The sequence below is a fragment of the Mobula birostris genome, chromosome 16, assembly GCF_030028105.1.
Source record: "Mobula birostris isolate sMobBir1 chromosome 16, sMobBir1.hap1, whole genome shotgun sequence".
Classification (NCBI taxonomy): domain Eukaryota; kingdom Metazoa; phylum Chordata; class Chondrichthyes; order Myliobatiformes; family Myliobatidae; genus Mobula; species Mobula birostris.
In genome coordinates, this window is record NC_092385.1 from 4,355,949 (window position 1) to 4,369,631 (window position 13,683).

The window sequence follows — 13,683 nt, forward strand, 5'->3', positions numbered from 1 at the left end:
TTTCTACAGTAGTTTGCCATTACCTTCTTCTGGGCAGCATCTTTAGAAAATGGGTGACCCCAACCATTATTAATACTCTTCAAGAGATTGTCTGCCTGGTGTCAGTGGTCGCATAACCAGGACCTTTGATACGCACCAGCTGCTCATTTGACCATCCACCACCTGCTCCTATGGCTTCACGTGACCCTGACTGGGGGCTAAGCAGGTACTACACCTTTTCCAAGGGTGACCCTGCAGGCTAATGGATGGAAGGAGCACCTTACACCTCCTTTGGTAGAGACATGTGTCCAACTCCCCCAACCCTCAGTATTAGCTCTGGAAATTTCAGTTTTGGATCATGAGTCCCAAGGAAGGTGAGAGAGTATCCCAGGAAAATCAGGAGAATATCCCAGGAAGAACATCTGGAATGCACTGCCAGGGGTGGAGGTGGAAGCGAATATGATAGAGCATTCAAGGGGCTCTTTGATAGGCACATGCATGTGCAGGAGATGAAAGGAGATGGACATTGTGTAGGTAGAAAGGATTTGTTTAGTTGGGCATTTGATTACTCATTTAATGGGTTCAGCACAAAATTGAGAGCCAATGGGACTGTTCCCGTGGTGTACTGTTTTATGCTCTATGGAACAAACTTAGTTAGCAAATTGATACTGTCAGTAAATCAAATGGATCACTGAGCTATCAATAAAAGGTTTCTGACACAGTGGTGTGATGGGTGTAAGAAGAGAGAGTTAAGTGTGCCTCTGGTCTGCCAATGGAAAAGGGTTCAACATTAGAACTGAGTGACCTGGGAGTACAAGGACAGGGTTCCTTGGAAGTGAATTGTAGGTGGTGAAGAAGGCATCTTGCACACTGGCCTTTATCAGTCAGGGTAGAGAGTATATTAAGGTTTGTTATGTTGCAGTTGTACAAGATGTTACCGAGTGTGCTTTTGGGATATTGTGTCCAGTTTTGGTCACTCTGCTGTAGGAACGATGCCATTAAGCTTAGTAGAATGTAGTATGTGATAGAAAAATAGAGGACATAGATCAAGTGAATAACCAGATACTCTTTTTTTCCCAGGGTGGAATTTTCTAATATGACCTAGCATAATTTTAATGCGATTGGAGGAATGTACAGTGGGGATGTCAGGGGTATGTTTTTTACACAGAGAGTGGTGGGTGCTTTGAACACCCTGTCAGGGGTGATGGTGGAGGCAGATGCAGGGTGGTAAAGCACGGCTAAAGTCCTCCCCACCATTGAGCATATCTGCATAAAACGCTATCGCAGGAAAGCGGCATCCATCATCAGGGACCCCCATTACCCAGGGCATGCTCTCTTTTTGCTACTGCCTCAGGACTCGCACTGCCAGGTTTGGGACTGGTTATTACCCCTCAGACATCAAGCTCTCGAATCAACGGGGATAACTTCACTTGCCCCCATCTTTGGGATGTTTCCACAATCAATGACTCTTCATCCTTTGCTCTTGATATTTATTGTTTAAATATTTATTATTATTAGTTCTTTCTTTTTGTCTTTGCACAGTTTGCTGTCTTTTGCACTCTGGTTGAACACCCAAGTTGGGCGGGCGGTCTTTCATTGATTGTGTTATGGTTATTACCCTATAGATTTATTGATTACGTCCACACAAAAATGAATCTCAGGGTTGCTCAGAGATACAGAGCAAAATCGGCCCTTCCAGCCCTTTGAGCCATGTCACCCAGCAGTCCCTCAGTTTAATCCTAGCCTAATCACAGGGCAATTTACAATCGCCAATTCACCTACCAAACAGTGGACTGTGGGAGGAAACTGGAACATCCAGAGGAAACCCACATGGTCAAGGGGAGAATGTACAAAGTTACAGGCAGCAGCGGGAATTGAACCCAGGTCACTTGTACTGTAAAGCTAGTGGTTAGCATGCCCAAGTTGTATATGGTGACATATATGTACTTGGATTATACATTTACTTTGAACTTTAGGAGCATTTAAGATACTCTTAGATAGACACATGGATGATAGAAAAATGGAGGGCTACGTGGGAGGGAAGGGTATTGTGAGCCGTAAGTCCTGAAGGGCCTGTACTGTGATGGCATGGTCTGTGTTCCATGTTCTAAATTCATGAGGGAGTAGATAGGGTAAATTTGCACAGTCTTTTCCCAAGTGTTGGGGAATGAAGAATTAGGGGCACAGGTTTAAGCAGTGAGGGGAGAGAGTTAATAGGACACTCATTCATGCAAACGGTGATGGCTACATGGAACGAGCTGCCAGAGGAATTGGTGAGAGAGTTAAGTTAACAGCATTTGAAGGGAACTTTGACTGATACTGTACATGATTAGGAAAGGAATGTGGGCCAAGCGTAGCAAATAGGACGGGGTCGGTCGGCACGGACCGGCTGTGTGCCTGTTTCCCGCAGTGTCAGATTGTGGAGAAGAGGAACGTCAAATTCAAGTAAATAATTCACAAATATTATTTATTTATTTGATACAAATTCACTTTGTTCGTCATGCAGAGTAACTCAGATTGCATCAATTTCTAGAAACCTGTATTTATACATTTCAGTGCAGTGCCTATAGATCTCTGATCTGAGTGAACTTGGCACGTGGTGCGACGTGAGACGGTGCACAAGATTACCGTAAGAATCCTGAGACCACCCACAGGTCTCCCTTTGTCCCAGTGCACATCTCAAGGAGAAATAAAACACCTCAGCAACACACACCAAATGCTGGAGGAACTCAGCAGGTCAGGCAGCATCCGTGGAGAGGAGTGTGCAGTCGACGTTTTGGGCTGAGACCATTTAATAGGACTGGAAAGGAAGGGGGCAGAGGCCCGAATAATAAAGTGGGGGAAGGGGTAGGAGTACAAGCTGGCAGGTGACAGGTGAGACCAGGTGAGGGGAAAGGGGGATGGGTGGGGAAAGGGGAATAAAGAAACTGGCAGGTGACAGGTGAGACCAGGTGAGGGGAAAGGAGGATGGGTAGGGAAAGGGGGGGGGTGAAGAAACTGGCAGGTGACAGGTGAGACCAGGTGAGGGGAAAGGGGGATGGGTGGGGAAAGGGGGATGAAGAAACTGGCAGGTGACAGGTGGAAGAGATAAAGGGCTGAAGAAGAAGGAATATGATTGAAGAGGAGAGTGGACCATGAGAGAAAGGGAAGGAGGAAGAGGAGCAGAGGGAGGTGATACCAGGAGCAGAGAAGAGAATGGGTAAGAGGGGAGCCCGAATCCAAAATGGAAAAAGAGAGCACTGTTATGCCTTAAGCACTAATCTTTATTTATTTATTCATTGAGATACAGGGCAGAATAGGCCCTTCCAGTCCTTTGAGACACTCTGCTCAGCAATCTCCCAGTTTAACCCTAAGCCTAATCATGGGACAATTTACAGTGACCAATTAACCTACCAACCAGTATGTCTTTGGACTGTGGGAGGAAACTGGAGCACCCGCAGGGAACCCACGGGGTCACAGGGACAACGTACAAACTCCTTACAGGCAGCAGTGGGAATCGAACCCGGGTCGCCGGTACTGTAAAGTGTTGTGCTAACCACTACACTACTGTGCAATGGGAATTGTACCCGGGTCACTGGTACTGTAAAACGTTGTGCTAACCACTACACTACCATGCGGTGGGAATTGAACCCGGGTCACTGGTACTGTACAGCATTGCGCTAACCACACTACCGTGCTGCCTCAGGTCACTCACATTAGCCCAGGACACTGGAGCGGTCTGCCCAGAAGTAGCTCTAGCTTCTCAGTGGATAGGTGACTGACTCAAAGGACGGAGCCGAGAGCTTAGGGGAGGCGTGTCCAGCTTGGGGCAGTGAGAAGATTACAGGACAAAAGGGTTGTGTTGGTTCGCAGGAGCAAGGTTGATAAGTTCCTTATTAGTCAGGGTGTCAAAGGCACAAGAATGGGGTTGAGAGGGATAATAAATCAGCCATGATGGAAGATCTCTGTGGGGCATCGGGCCACGGATACCAGGAAAGGACATGGGAGACTCAGGAGGAAATCTGGAGCAACAAACAATCTGCTGAAGGAACTCAGCGGGTCGAGCATCATCTGTGGGGCCCTAACGCAGGATTTTGACCCGAAATGTCAAAAATTTCCCCCCTCTCGTCCCCACACATACGCACACAGATTCTGGGTTTAACAGTCAAGTTAAAAACCAGGGGACCTGGTCGGCGTGGGGGTGGGGGTGGGAGGAACTAAATAAGTTCAGATGAAAGAGTTATCGGGACTGAAGAATACTTCACAGGCGTTCAGTGTAAAGCATCAAAAGTAGAGCAAACACAGTGAGCAGTTGCAGTTCTCCGGGTATGAATGTCCACACTGGAAGTCACAGTAAATGATCTGCCGATCATTACCTGAGAAACCGAGTGTGTGGGAAGCATTGCTGCAGAATGAGTCAGAATGGAACTGGTGGCTTGGACAGCTCACTCATGGTAACAGCCATAGGCTACCCTGGCATTTCCAATACATACTAGCAACCAATAACATACTCTAGACACTCAATGTGTACCAGATATGTAACAATCTCAACAGACAGGTACTGATTAAGGATAGTCAGCATGGCTTCGTACACAGTAGGTCATATCTAACCTATCTTACAGAGTTTTTTGAGGAAGTTACCAGGAAAGTTGATGAATGTTGATGAAAGATGGATGTTGTCTTTTGTTAGCTAGTGAACTGGATTAGCTCTGTGGGAGAAGCCAGAGAGTGGTAGTAGAGGGTTGCCTCTCTGACTGGCGGCCTGTGACTAGTGCTGTGCTGCAGGGAGCAGTGCTGGGTCCATTGTTATTTGTCATCTAGATCGTTGGGACCTCTTTTGGGACAGGCGTGACCTGTACAAAAAGGATGAGTTGCACTTGAATCCGCAGGGGACCAATATCCTAGCAGGAAGGTTTGCCAAGGCTATTGGGGAGAGCTTAAGCGAGAATTGCTGGGGGGTGGGAACCAAACTGAAGAGACGGAGGAAGGGGCTGTTGGCTCACAAATAGAGAAAGCTTGTAGGCAGTGTGAGAGGGAGGGAGGATAGGCAGGTGATAGAGAAGGGATTCGCTCACATTGATGGTCTGAGATGTGTCTATTTTAATGCAAGGAGTATTATGAACAAAGTGGATGAGTTTAGAGCGTGGATCAGTACTTGGAGCTATGACGTTGTGGCCATTACAGAGACTTGGATGGCTCAGGGGCAGGAGTGGCTACTTTTAGTGCCAGGTTTTAGATGTTTCAGGAAGGACAGGGAGGGAGGCAAAAGAGGTGGGGAGTGGCACTGCTGATCAGAGACAGTGTCACGGCTGCAGAAAATGAGGAAATCATGGACAGATTGTCAATGGAGCCTCTGTGGGTGGAAGTTAGAAATAGGAAGGGGTCAATAACTCTACTGGGTGTTTTTTATAGACCACTCAATAGTAACAGGGACATTGAGGAGCAGATAGGGAGACAGATTCTGGAAAGGTGCAGTAATAACAGGGTTGTTGTGATGGGGGATTTTAATTTCCCCAATATTGATTGGCATCCCTCTAGAGCGAGGGGTTTAGATGGGATAGAGTTTGTTAGGAGTGTTCAGAAAGGTTTACTGACACAGTATGTAGATAAGCCTACAAGAGGAGAGGCTGTACTTGATCTGGTATTGGGAAGTGAACCTGGTCAGGTGTCAGGTCTCTCAGTGGGAGAGCATTTTGGAGATAGTGATCATAATTCTATCTCCTTTACCATAGCATTGGAGAGGGATAGCAACAGACAAGTTAGGAAAGCATTTAATTGGAGTAAGGTGAAATATGAGGCTATCAGGCAGGAACTTGGAAGCATAAATTGGGAACAGATGTTCTCAGGGAAATGTACAGCAGAAATGTGGCAAATGTTCAGGGGATATTTGCATGGCGTTCTGCACAGGTACATTCCAATGAGACAGGGAAAGGATGGTAGGATACAGGAACTTAGTTGTACAAAGGCAGTTGAACATTTAGTTAAGAGAAAAGAAAAGCTTATGAAAGGTTCAAAAAACTAGGTAATGATAGAGATCTAGAAAATCATAAGGCTAGCAGGAAGAAGTTTAAGAATGAAATTAGGAGAGCCAGAAGGGGCCATGAGAAGGCCTTGGCGAGTAGGATTAAGGAAAACCCCAAGGCATTTTACAAGTATGTGAAAAGCAAGAGGTTAGGATGTGAGAGAATAGGACGAATCAAGTGTGACAGTGAAAAAGTGTGTATAGAACCGGAGGAGGTAGCAGAGGTACTTAATGAATACTTTGCTTCACTATTCACTACGGAAAGGGACCTTGGCGATTGTAGGGATATGCTGGAGCTTTTGGGAAGCATCAAGTTGGATAAGTCACTGGGACTGGACGAAATATACCCCAGGCTACTGTGGGAGGTAAGGGAGAAGATTGCTGAGCCCTGGCAATGATCTTTGAATCATTAATGGGGATGGGAGAGGTTCCGGAGGATTGGAGGTGTGCGGATGTTGTTCCCTTGTTCAAGAAAGTGGGCAGAGATAGCCCAGGAAATTATAGACCAGTGAGTTTTACTTCAGTGGTTGGTAAGTTGATGGAGAAGATCCTGAGAGGCAGGATTTATGAACATTTGGAGACGTATAATATGATAAGGAATAGTCAGCATGGATTTGTCAAAGGTAGGTCATGCCTTAAGAGCCTGATTGAATTTTTTGAGGATGTGACTAAACATATTGATGATGGTAGAGCAGTAGATGTAGTGTATATGGATTTCAGCAAGGCATTTGATAAGGTACCCCATGCAAGGCTTATTTAGAAAGTAAGGAGGCATGGGATCCAAGGGGATGTTGCTTTGACGATCCAGAACTGGCTTGCCCACAGAAGGCAAAGAGTGGTTGTAGATGGGTCATATTTTGCATGGAGGTCGGTGACCGGGTGGTGTGCCTCAGGGATCTGTTTTGGTACTCCTTCTCTTCGTGATTTTTATAAATGACCTGGATGAGGAAGTGGAGGGATGGGTTAATAAATTTGCTGATGACACAAATGTTGGGGGTGTTGTGGATAGTGTGGAGGGCTGTCAAAGGTTACAGCAGGACATCGATAGGATGCAAAACTGGGCTGAGAAGTGGCAGATGGAGTTCAACCATAAGTGTGAGGTGGTTCATTTTGGTATGTCAAATATGATGGCAGAATATAGCATTAATGGTAAGACTCTTGGCAGTGTGGAGGATCGAAAAGATCTTGAGGTTCAAGTCCATAGGACACTCAAAGCTGCTGCGCAGGTTGTCTCTGTGGTTAAGAAAGCCTTCATCAATCGTAGGATTGAGTTTAAGAGCCGAGAGGTAATGTTACAGCTATATAGGACCCTGGTCAGACCCCACTTGGAGTATTGTGCTCAGTTCTGGTCACCTCACTACAGGAAGGATGTGGAAACCATAGAAAGGGTACAGAGGAGATTTACAAGGATGTTGCCTGGATTGGGGAGCGTGCCTTATGAGAATAGGTTGAGTGAACTTGGCCTTTTCTCCTTGGAGTGACAGAGGATGAGAGGTGACCTGATAGAGGTGTACAAGATGATGAGAGGCATTGATCGTGTGGATAGTCAAAGGCTTTTTCCCAGGGCTGAAGTGACTAGCACGAGAGGGCACAGTTTTAAGGTGCTTGGAAGTAGGTACAGAGGAGATGTCAAGGGTAAGTTTTTTACGCAGAGAGTGGTGAGTGTGTGGAATGGGCTGCCAGCGATGGTGGTGGAGGCGGATACGATAGGGCCTTTTAAGAGACTTCTGGATAGGTACATGGAGCTTAGAGAAATAGAAGGCTATGGGTAACCCGAGTTAATTTCTAAAGTAAGTAAATGTTTGGCACAGCATTATGGGCCAAAGGGTCTGTATTGTGCTGTAGGTTTTCTACGTTTCGATGTTTCTATCAACGACCTGGATGATAATGTGATTAACTGGAGCAGCAAATTTGCGGATGACACCAAGTCTGGGGGTATAGTGGACAGCAACAAAGAGTATGAGAGGTTGCAGCAGGATCTGGACCAGCTGGAAAAATGGCAGATGGAAGTTAATACAGATAAGTGCAGTTTAACCAGAGTAGATCTTACACAGTGAGTGGTTGGGCACTGAGAAGTGTGGTAGGATAAAGGGATCTGTTAATCCAGGTCCATAATTATTAGAAAGTGGCGTCACAGGTAGACGGGGTCTTAAAGAAAGTTTTTGGCATATCGGCATTTATAAGTCAACGTATTGAGTACAGAAAATGGGATGCTGTACTGAGGTTGGATAAATCGTTAGTGAGGACTAATTTGGAGTATTGTGTGTAGTTTTGGTCACCTACCTATAGGAAACATGTAAATAAGGTTGAAAGATTGTGGAGAAAATTTACAAGCATGTTGCCAGGACTGGAGGACCTGAGTTATAAGGAAAGATTAAATAGGTTAGCACTTTATCCTTGGAAAGTAGAAGATTGAGAGGAGATTTTTGGTATACAGAACTATGAGGGGTAAAAGTAAGCAGGCTTTCTCCACTGAGGTTGAGTGGGACCACAACCAGAGGTCAGGGATTAAGGGTGAAAGGTGAGAAGTTTAAGGGTAACATGAAGGGAACTTCTCCACTCAGAGGGTAGTGAGAGTGTGGGCCAAGATGCCAGCACAAGTGGTGCATGTGAGTTCGATTTCAATGTTGGAGAGAAAACTGGATAGGTACGTGGAGAGTAGGCGTCTGGAGGGCTATGGTCTGGGTGCAGGTCGATGGGACTAGACAGTTTAAGTAGTGCAGCATGGACTAGATGGGCCAAAGGCCCTGTTTGTATGCTGTACTTTCCTATGATTCTTTATCTAGGATTAACAAATAGTCCTGACGAAGGGTCTTGGTCTGAACGTCGACTATTTATTCCTCTCCGTAGATGCTGCCTGGGCTGCTAAGTCCAGCATATAGTGTGTGTTACTCCAGATTTCCAGCATCTGCAGAATCTTTTGTGTTTAGGATTAACAATGATCAGTTTACACAGGATAACGTACACAGCAGACAGAATCTTCAGTGACGGTGTAAATGCAAACTATACTCAACCAAAGTGTATTGCCACCACACATTCAAGCTCCTAGACAAGAGCAATTAACCTTTCAGTAGTTATGTCTCTGGTGCTGAATCAATGCACAGTGCACCTGCAGGGTTGGAAATGGCTCCAATCTCAGGCAGAGCAAGAATGCCTGAAAGTGTGGAGGAACAGAGCAATCTTTGGGTTCACATCCACGGATCCCTCAAAGTTGCCGCACAAGTTGACAGTGTGGTTAAAAAGGCATGTGGTGTGTTGGCCTTTATTAGTCGGGAGATTGAATTCAAGAGCTGCCAGGTAATGCTGCAGCTCTGTAAGACCCTGGTTAGATGGACACTCCAGAGCCTGATTCTGTGCTGTAATGTTCTACGACTCTGGATCACACTTTGGGCATTGTGTTCAGTTCTGGTCGCCTCACTATAGGAAGGGTGTGGAGGCTTTAGAGGGGGTGAAGATGAGGTTTACCAGGATGCTGACTGGTTTAGTGTGGATATCCTGTGAGGATAGCTTGAGCGAACTAGGGCTTTTCTCTTTGGAGTGAAGGAAAGTGAGGGGTGACTTGATAGAGGAGTATCAGATAAGAGGCATACATAGAGTGGACAAGGAATGAATTTCTTGGGTGGAAATGTCTAATATGATGATTGGAGAAAGGTAGAAGAAGGCTGTCAGAGATAGGTTTTTTGCAGGGTAGTGGGTGTGTTGATTGCCTTGCCAGGGGTGACGGTAAAAGGCTAATATATTGAGGAGAATTTTAAGATACATTTAGAGGTAGGGACATTTAAGAGATTCTAAGGTACATGGATGATAGAAAAATGGAGGACAGTGGGAGGGAAGGGTTAGATTGAACATAAAAGTAGATTTCTGTTTTGCTAACCTGTCCATCCCTAATTTTTCATATCTATTTGGCTACACATTTGTAAACTCTTAAATTGCCTCACAAAGCCTCATCATCCGTAACACCATGACCAAGCTGCTAGTCACTGCTCCTAACACCTCACCTTTCTGTTGTGATCATGCCTCCTTTGTGTATGTGCAATGGGTAGCGCCACTACCTCACTGCTCCAGACACCCAGGTTCGATCCCGACCTGCCGTGTTTGAAGTTTGCACGCTCTTTCTGGTTTTCCCCAGGCGCTCCAGTTTACTTCCACCTCCCAAAGATGTGCGGGTCTGCAGGTAAATTGCCCCTACACTGTTGTAGAATTTGGTGACAGGTCATGCACAATGTTCCCTCTAAGTTGTAATGACCAGTATGCGCAAAAATCTTGCGCTGTGCAATTTTTTGCCCAGTGACAACAACGTGTGCTCACTGGATAATTTCTTCAATAAAAAGAATATAATTAAGCCAGTTCTAAAATCTGCAGACAAATCATTGCAAACTCCATGTTGTCAACACTGTCTGTATCAGAAACTGGAAAAGGAAATTATGTACGATTGTGAAATATACTTAACATGCCAACAAGGTAGAGGGTGACAATCGTTTGTGCGCAGTTTAAATTCCTTTGTGAGCTAGTAGCAAAATATGTGTGTATTCATACCATAGAGGGAATATTGGTGATGGGAACGTGGGGAGAAGAAAATAGGAGTCAATAAGTGTAAGTAATTGGAGGACGGCCAGGAAGTATTTGTGCGCCAAATAGCCTGTTTCCCAAGATATATTAGCCGAACTTTATAGAATAGATCAATAGTTAGATCAGTCAAGGCACTGAATTTAAATTCCTCATTTTCAAACCCTTCTGTAGTCGTCTTGCTCCACAATAAAGGTTGAATAGGTTGAGGCTTTATTCTCCAGAGTGCAGGAGAGTGAAGGAGCAGTTGACAGAGATATACAATTATAAGGGTATAAAGAGGGTAAATAAGCTGAGGATCTGAACTTCAAGCAGTAAATGAAAACGTCTGATGGTCTCCACCCTCTATCGTCTATCTGTCTTTTCCCTAGGGTCAGTAGGCGGGAACCTCTCAATAATCCAACCCTACGTCCCCATTGTGAGAGGTGGAAACGGGTAAGGCTGGCCAACAGGGCTCTGGTGAAGCTGTATAGGCCAGTACCCTGTACAGTGGATGCAATGGTTTGCAGAAATGTTGATGGAAAAAATCGATAGCCAAAGCTTCACTAGGAGCTAAGGGCCCAAGAAGAAGAAGGAGTAGGGGAGAGTTGGGGAGGTTTGCAAGTGACTGCGATCTTCGGACAGGATTTCCATCGACCTCACTTGTACACTTTTATAATGAAACCCAGCTCAGGGGAGCAGCAGCTCATCTCTCAGTCAGCCTTCTGAACTTGTTATTGAGTTCAGCAATTTCTGATCCAGCTGTGGGTAACGCTTCTTCTGTCCCAACCTTTGTGAGTTCGCTCGGGAAGTCAGACCCCAAATGTCTGCAAACTGGCAAGACCGCTGGAGGCTGGAGGCTAAGGTGGCCTGCCTGGGGGTTAGGGGACTGTGTGTGTGCACGGGTGGGTAGGTGGGATGGAGGAACAGGGCTTACTTTGCTGTTGTTGCTCTCTGGTTTGGTATATTCTCTTTTGTTGTGTTCTGCATTGTTCTGCTGAGGGTTGTGGGCATGCTGTGGTGGTGCCGGAATGTGGGTGTGTTGGTTGCGAACACAAATGACACATTTCATTGCAAGTTTCGATGTACATCTGATAAATAAAACTGAATTTGAATCTTGTTTCAGTTCTCACCCTGTGAACAACCCTCCCAACCCATTTGCATTTAATGTTTTCTGGCTTTCGCCCTACCCCTCTCCCCTTTCCCCCTGGCTTAACCACTTGCCTTAACTTTCTTCTTTTGCTGGTGTTAACTCCTGTTCCACTCTCACTGGAGACTTGTTGGACAATTTATGCTTTATATTATTAGTATTAGCACTGTAACAGGCTCTAAACAACCCGACTGGCCCAATTACACCCTGTGACCAATTAAGCCACTAACCTGTACGTCTTTAGAATGTGGGAGGAAAGCAGAGCACTTGGAGGAAACCTCCAGGTCATGGGCAGAATGTACAAACTCCTTACAGAGAGCGGCGGGAATTGAACTCTGAACACTGGCATTGTAATACCATTATTTTAACCACTACATTACCGTACCAGTCCACAGTCCCTGCAGCGTATAGATATGACCCATTTACATTTTGCAAGCCCTCCCCAAGCAGTGGTGTTTGGAGCTTGTCAGACCTTGCCTGTGCTGGTGTAGCTGATGTGGTACATTTGATCACCAGTCAGAACAGCCAGTGGACAGTGTCTATGAACTGCGTAGCCAGCTGGAAGTGAAAACCAACCCATCAGAAAAAATAATAGTGTTTTTTTTAAAACAGATCTTTCAGCAATCAAAAGGGATTAATTTCAATTTTATTCCTTCAAAAATGGTTAAACACACCCCAGAATCGAACTTTAAGGCAAGGAAACTTTAAAGGAGGTTTTAAATCCAATCCCACCTTTCAATAATCCTCTCCTTCGAAAATAAACACTTTTAAGACTGAATCATCTTTTTCTGTGGGTCGAATAAGTATCTCTTAAAGGCTAAGGTGATGGTTATGGGCTGTGCATCACTTTTCTCTTCCTCTGTCTTCACTGAGTCGCCCTTTGCACCCTTGGCTTTCTTCTTGCTGGTCAGTGCGAGCTGCTGCTTGGTTTCTGGGCTTAGCCCATCTGTGGGGAGAGAACACACATCATTATGCCAGAAAGTGGTAGAAACAGGTCCTCATGAACAGGTTGGCCAAAAATACATACCTCCCTACATTAATCCTGTTAACCTGCATCAGGTCTACAGTTGTGCAGACCAACCATTGCTCTGAGCAGGAAATTTCTACACGGCCTGAACACTGCACCACACTTTAAATAGTTTTAATTGTAATATGCATACTATGAATATTTAGAATGAAAACTTGAAAAATCACATTCTTTTGATTATATTTATTAATTGAAGGGAGTAATGAAATACAGTACAACAAAGAAAATCTTCCACATTTTGTAAACTTTTTCTAGCTGCGTCCAATTCTAGCTGCATGGCAACAAAGGCTATGTGCGTGAAAGCATTTCAGTTACTGTGCGGTCACATAGAGGGAACAATGATGTGCACTGACCTCCCCACCACCCCTGAAGATAATCACTAAGTCTTTTATGACATTGAGGGAATGGTTGTTGTGTAGGTACCGTGTTACTAAGTTCTCTGTCTCCTTCAGCTGAGCAAGGATTTGCATGGTACTCTGATGTCTAGGACAATGACCTAATCTAGAACGCAGAACAGTACAGCACAGGAACAGGCCCTTCAGTCCATGAGGTTGTGCTGAATTAGTTAATCTAGTAACTAAATGCTTCACCAAACTAATCCCTTCTGCTCACACAATGTCCCTATCTCTCCATTCTCTGCCCAATTGGTGGTTGTCTGTCACGTCCGACGATGACAGGAAATCTGTGCGGGAGGGTTTTTAAAATGGAAAAGTCATTTGAACTGGGGCAGTTCCACTCTCTTGACCTCAGAAGTCCAAGTCCAGTGGTACGAACAAGCGTCACAAACAGGGGTCTTCCTTGGTTGCAGTGGATGACCATGATTTTTTCTGTGACACGTCATGCCCTTCGCTTTCCGCGAAGTGTTGCAGTACCACCTTCCTGGCCATTGGATCTCATCCGCTCAGTCTGCCGGAGCTGACTCATTTAAGCCGCGTCAACTTAAGAGCCTTTTAAACACCTCTATCGTGTTTGCCACCATCA

General features: G+C 45.3%; 1 protein-coding gene across 2 annotated transcripts in view; it reads right to left on the reverse strand.

The window, feature by feature from the left end:
- Positions 1-13,683, reverse strand: part of eefsec (eukaryotic elongation factor, selenocysteine-tRNA-specific) — a 491,014-nt gene that overhangs the window by 8,138 nt on the left and 469,193 nt on the right. Inside the window, exon 7 of one of the 2 annotated variants that reach the window (XM_072280243.1) lies at positions 12,408-12,621. In XM_072280243.1, the coding sequence (XP_072136344.1) occupies positions 12,443-12,621 (179 nt within the window). In that variant the 3' untranslated portion in view covers positions 12,408-12,442. Of the gene's footprint in view, positions 1-12,284; positions 12,622-13,683 lie in introns of those variants that run through there. The other variant, XM_072280242.1, reaches the window with a different exon arrangement.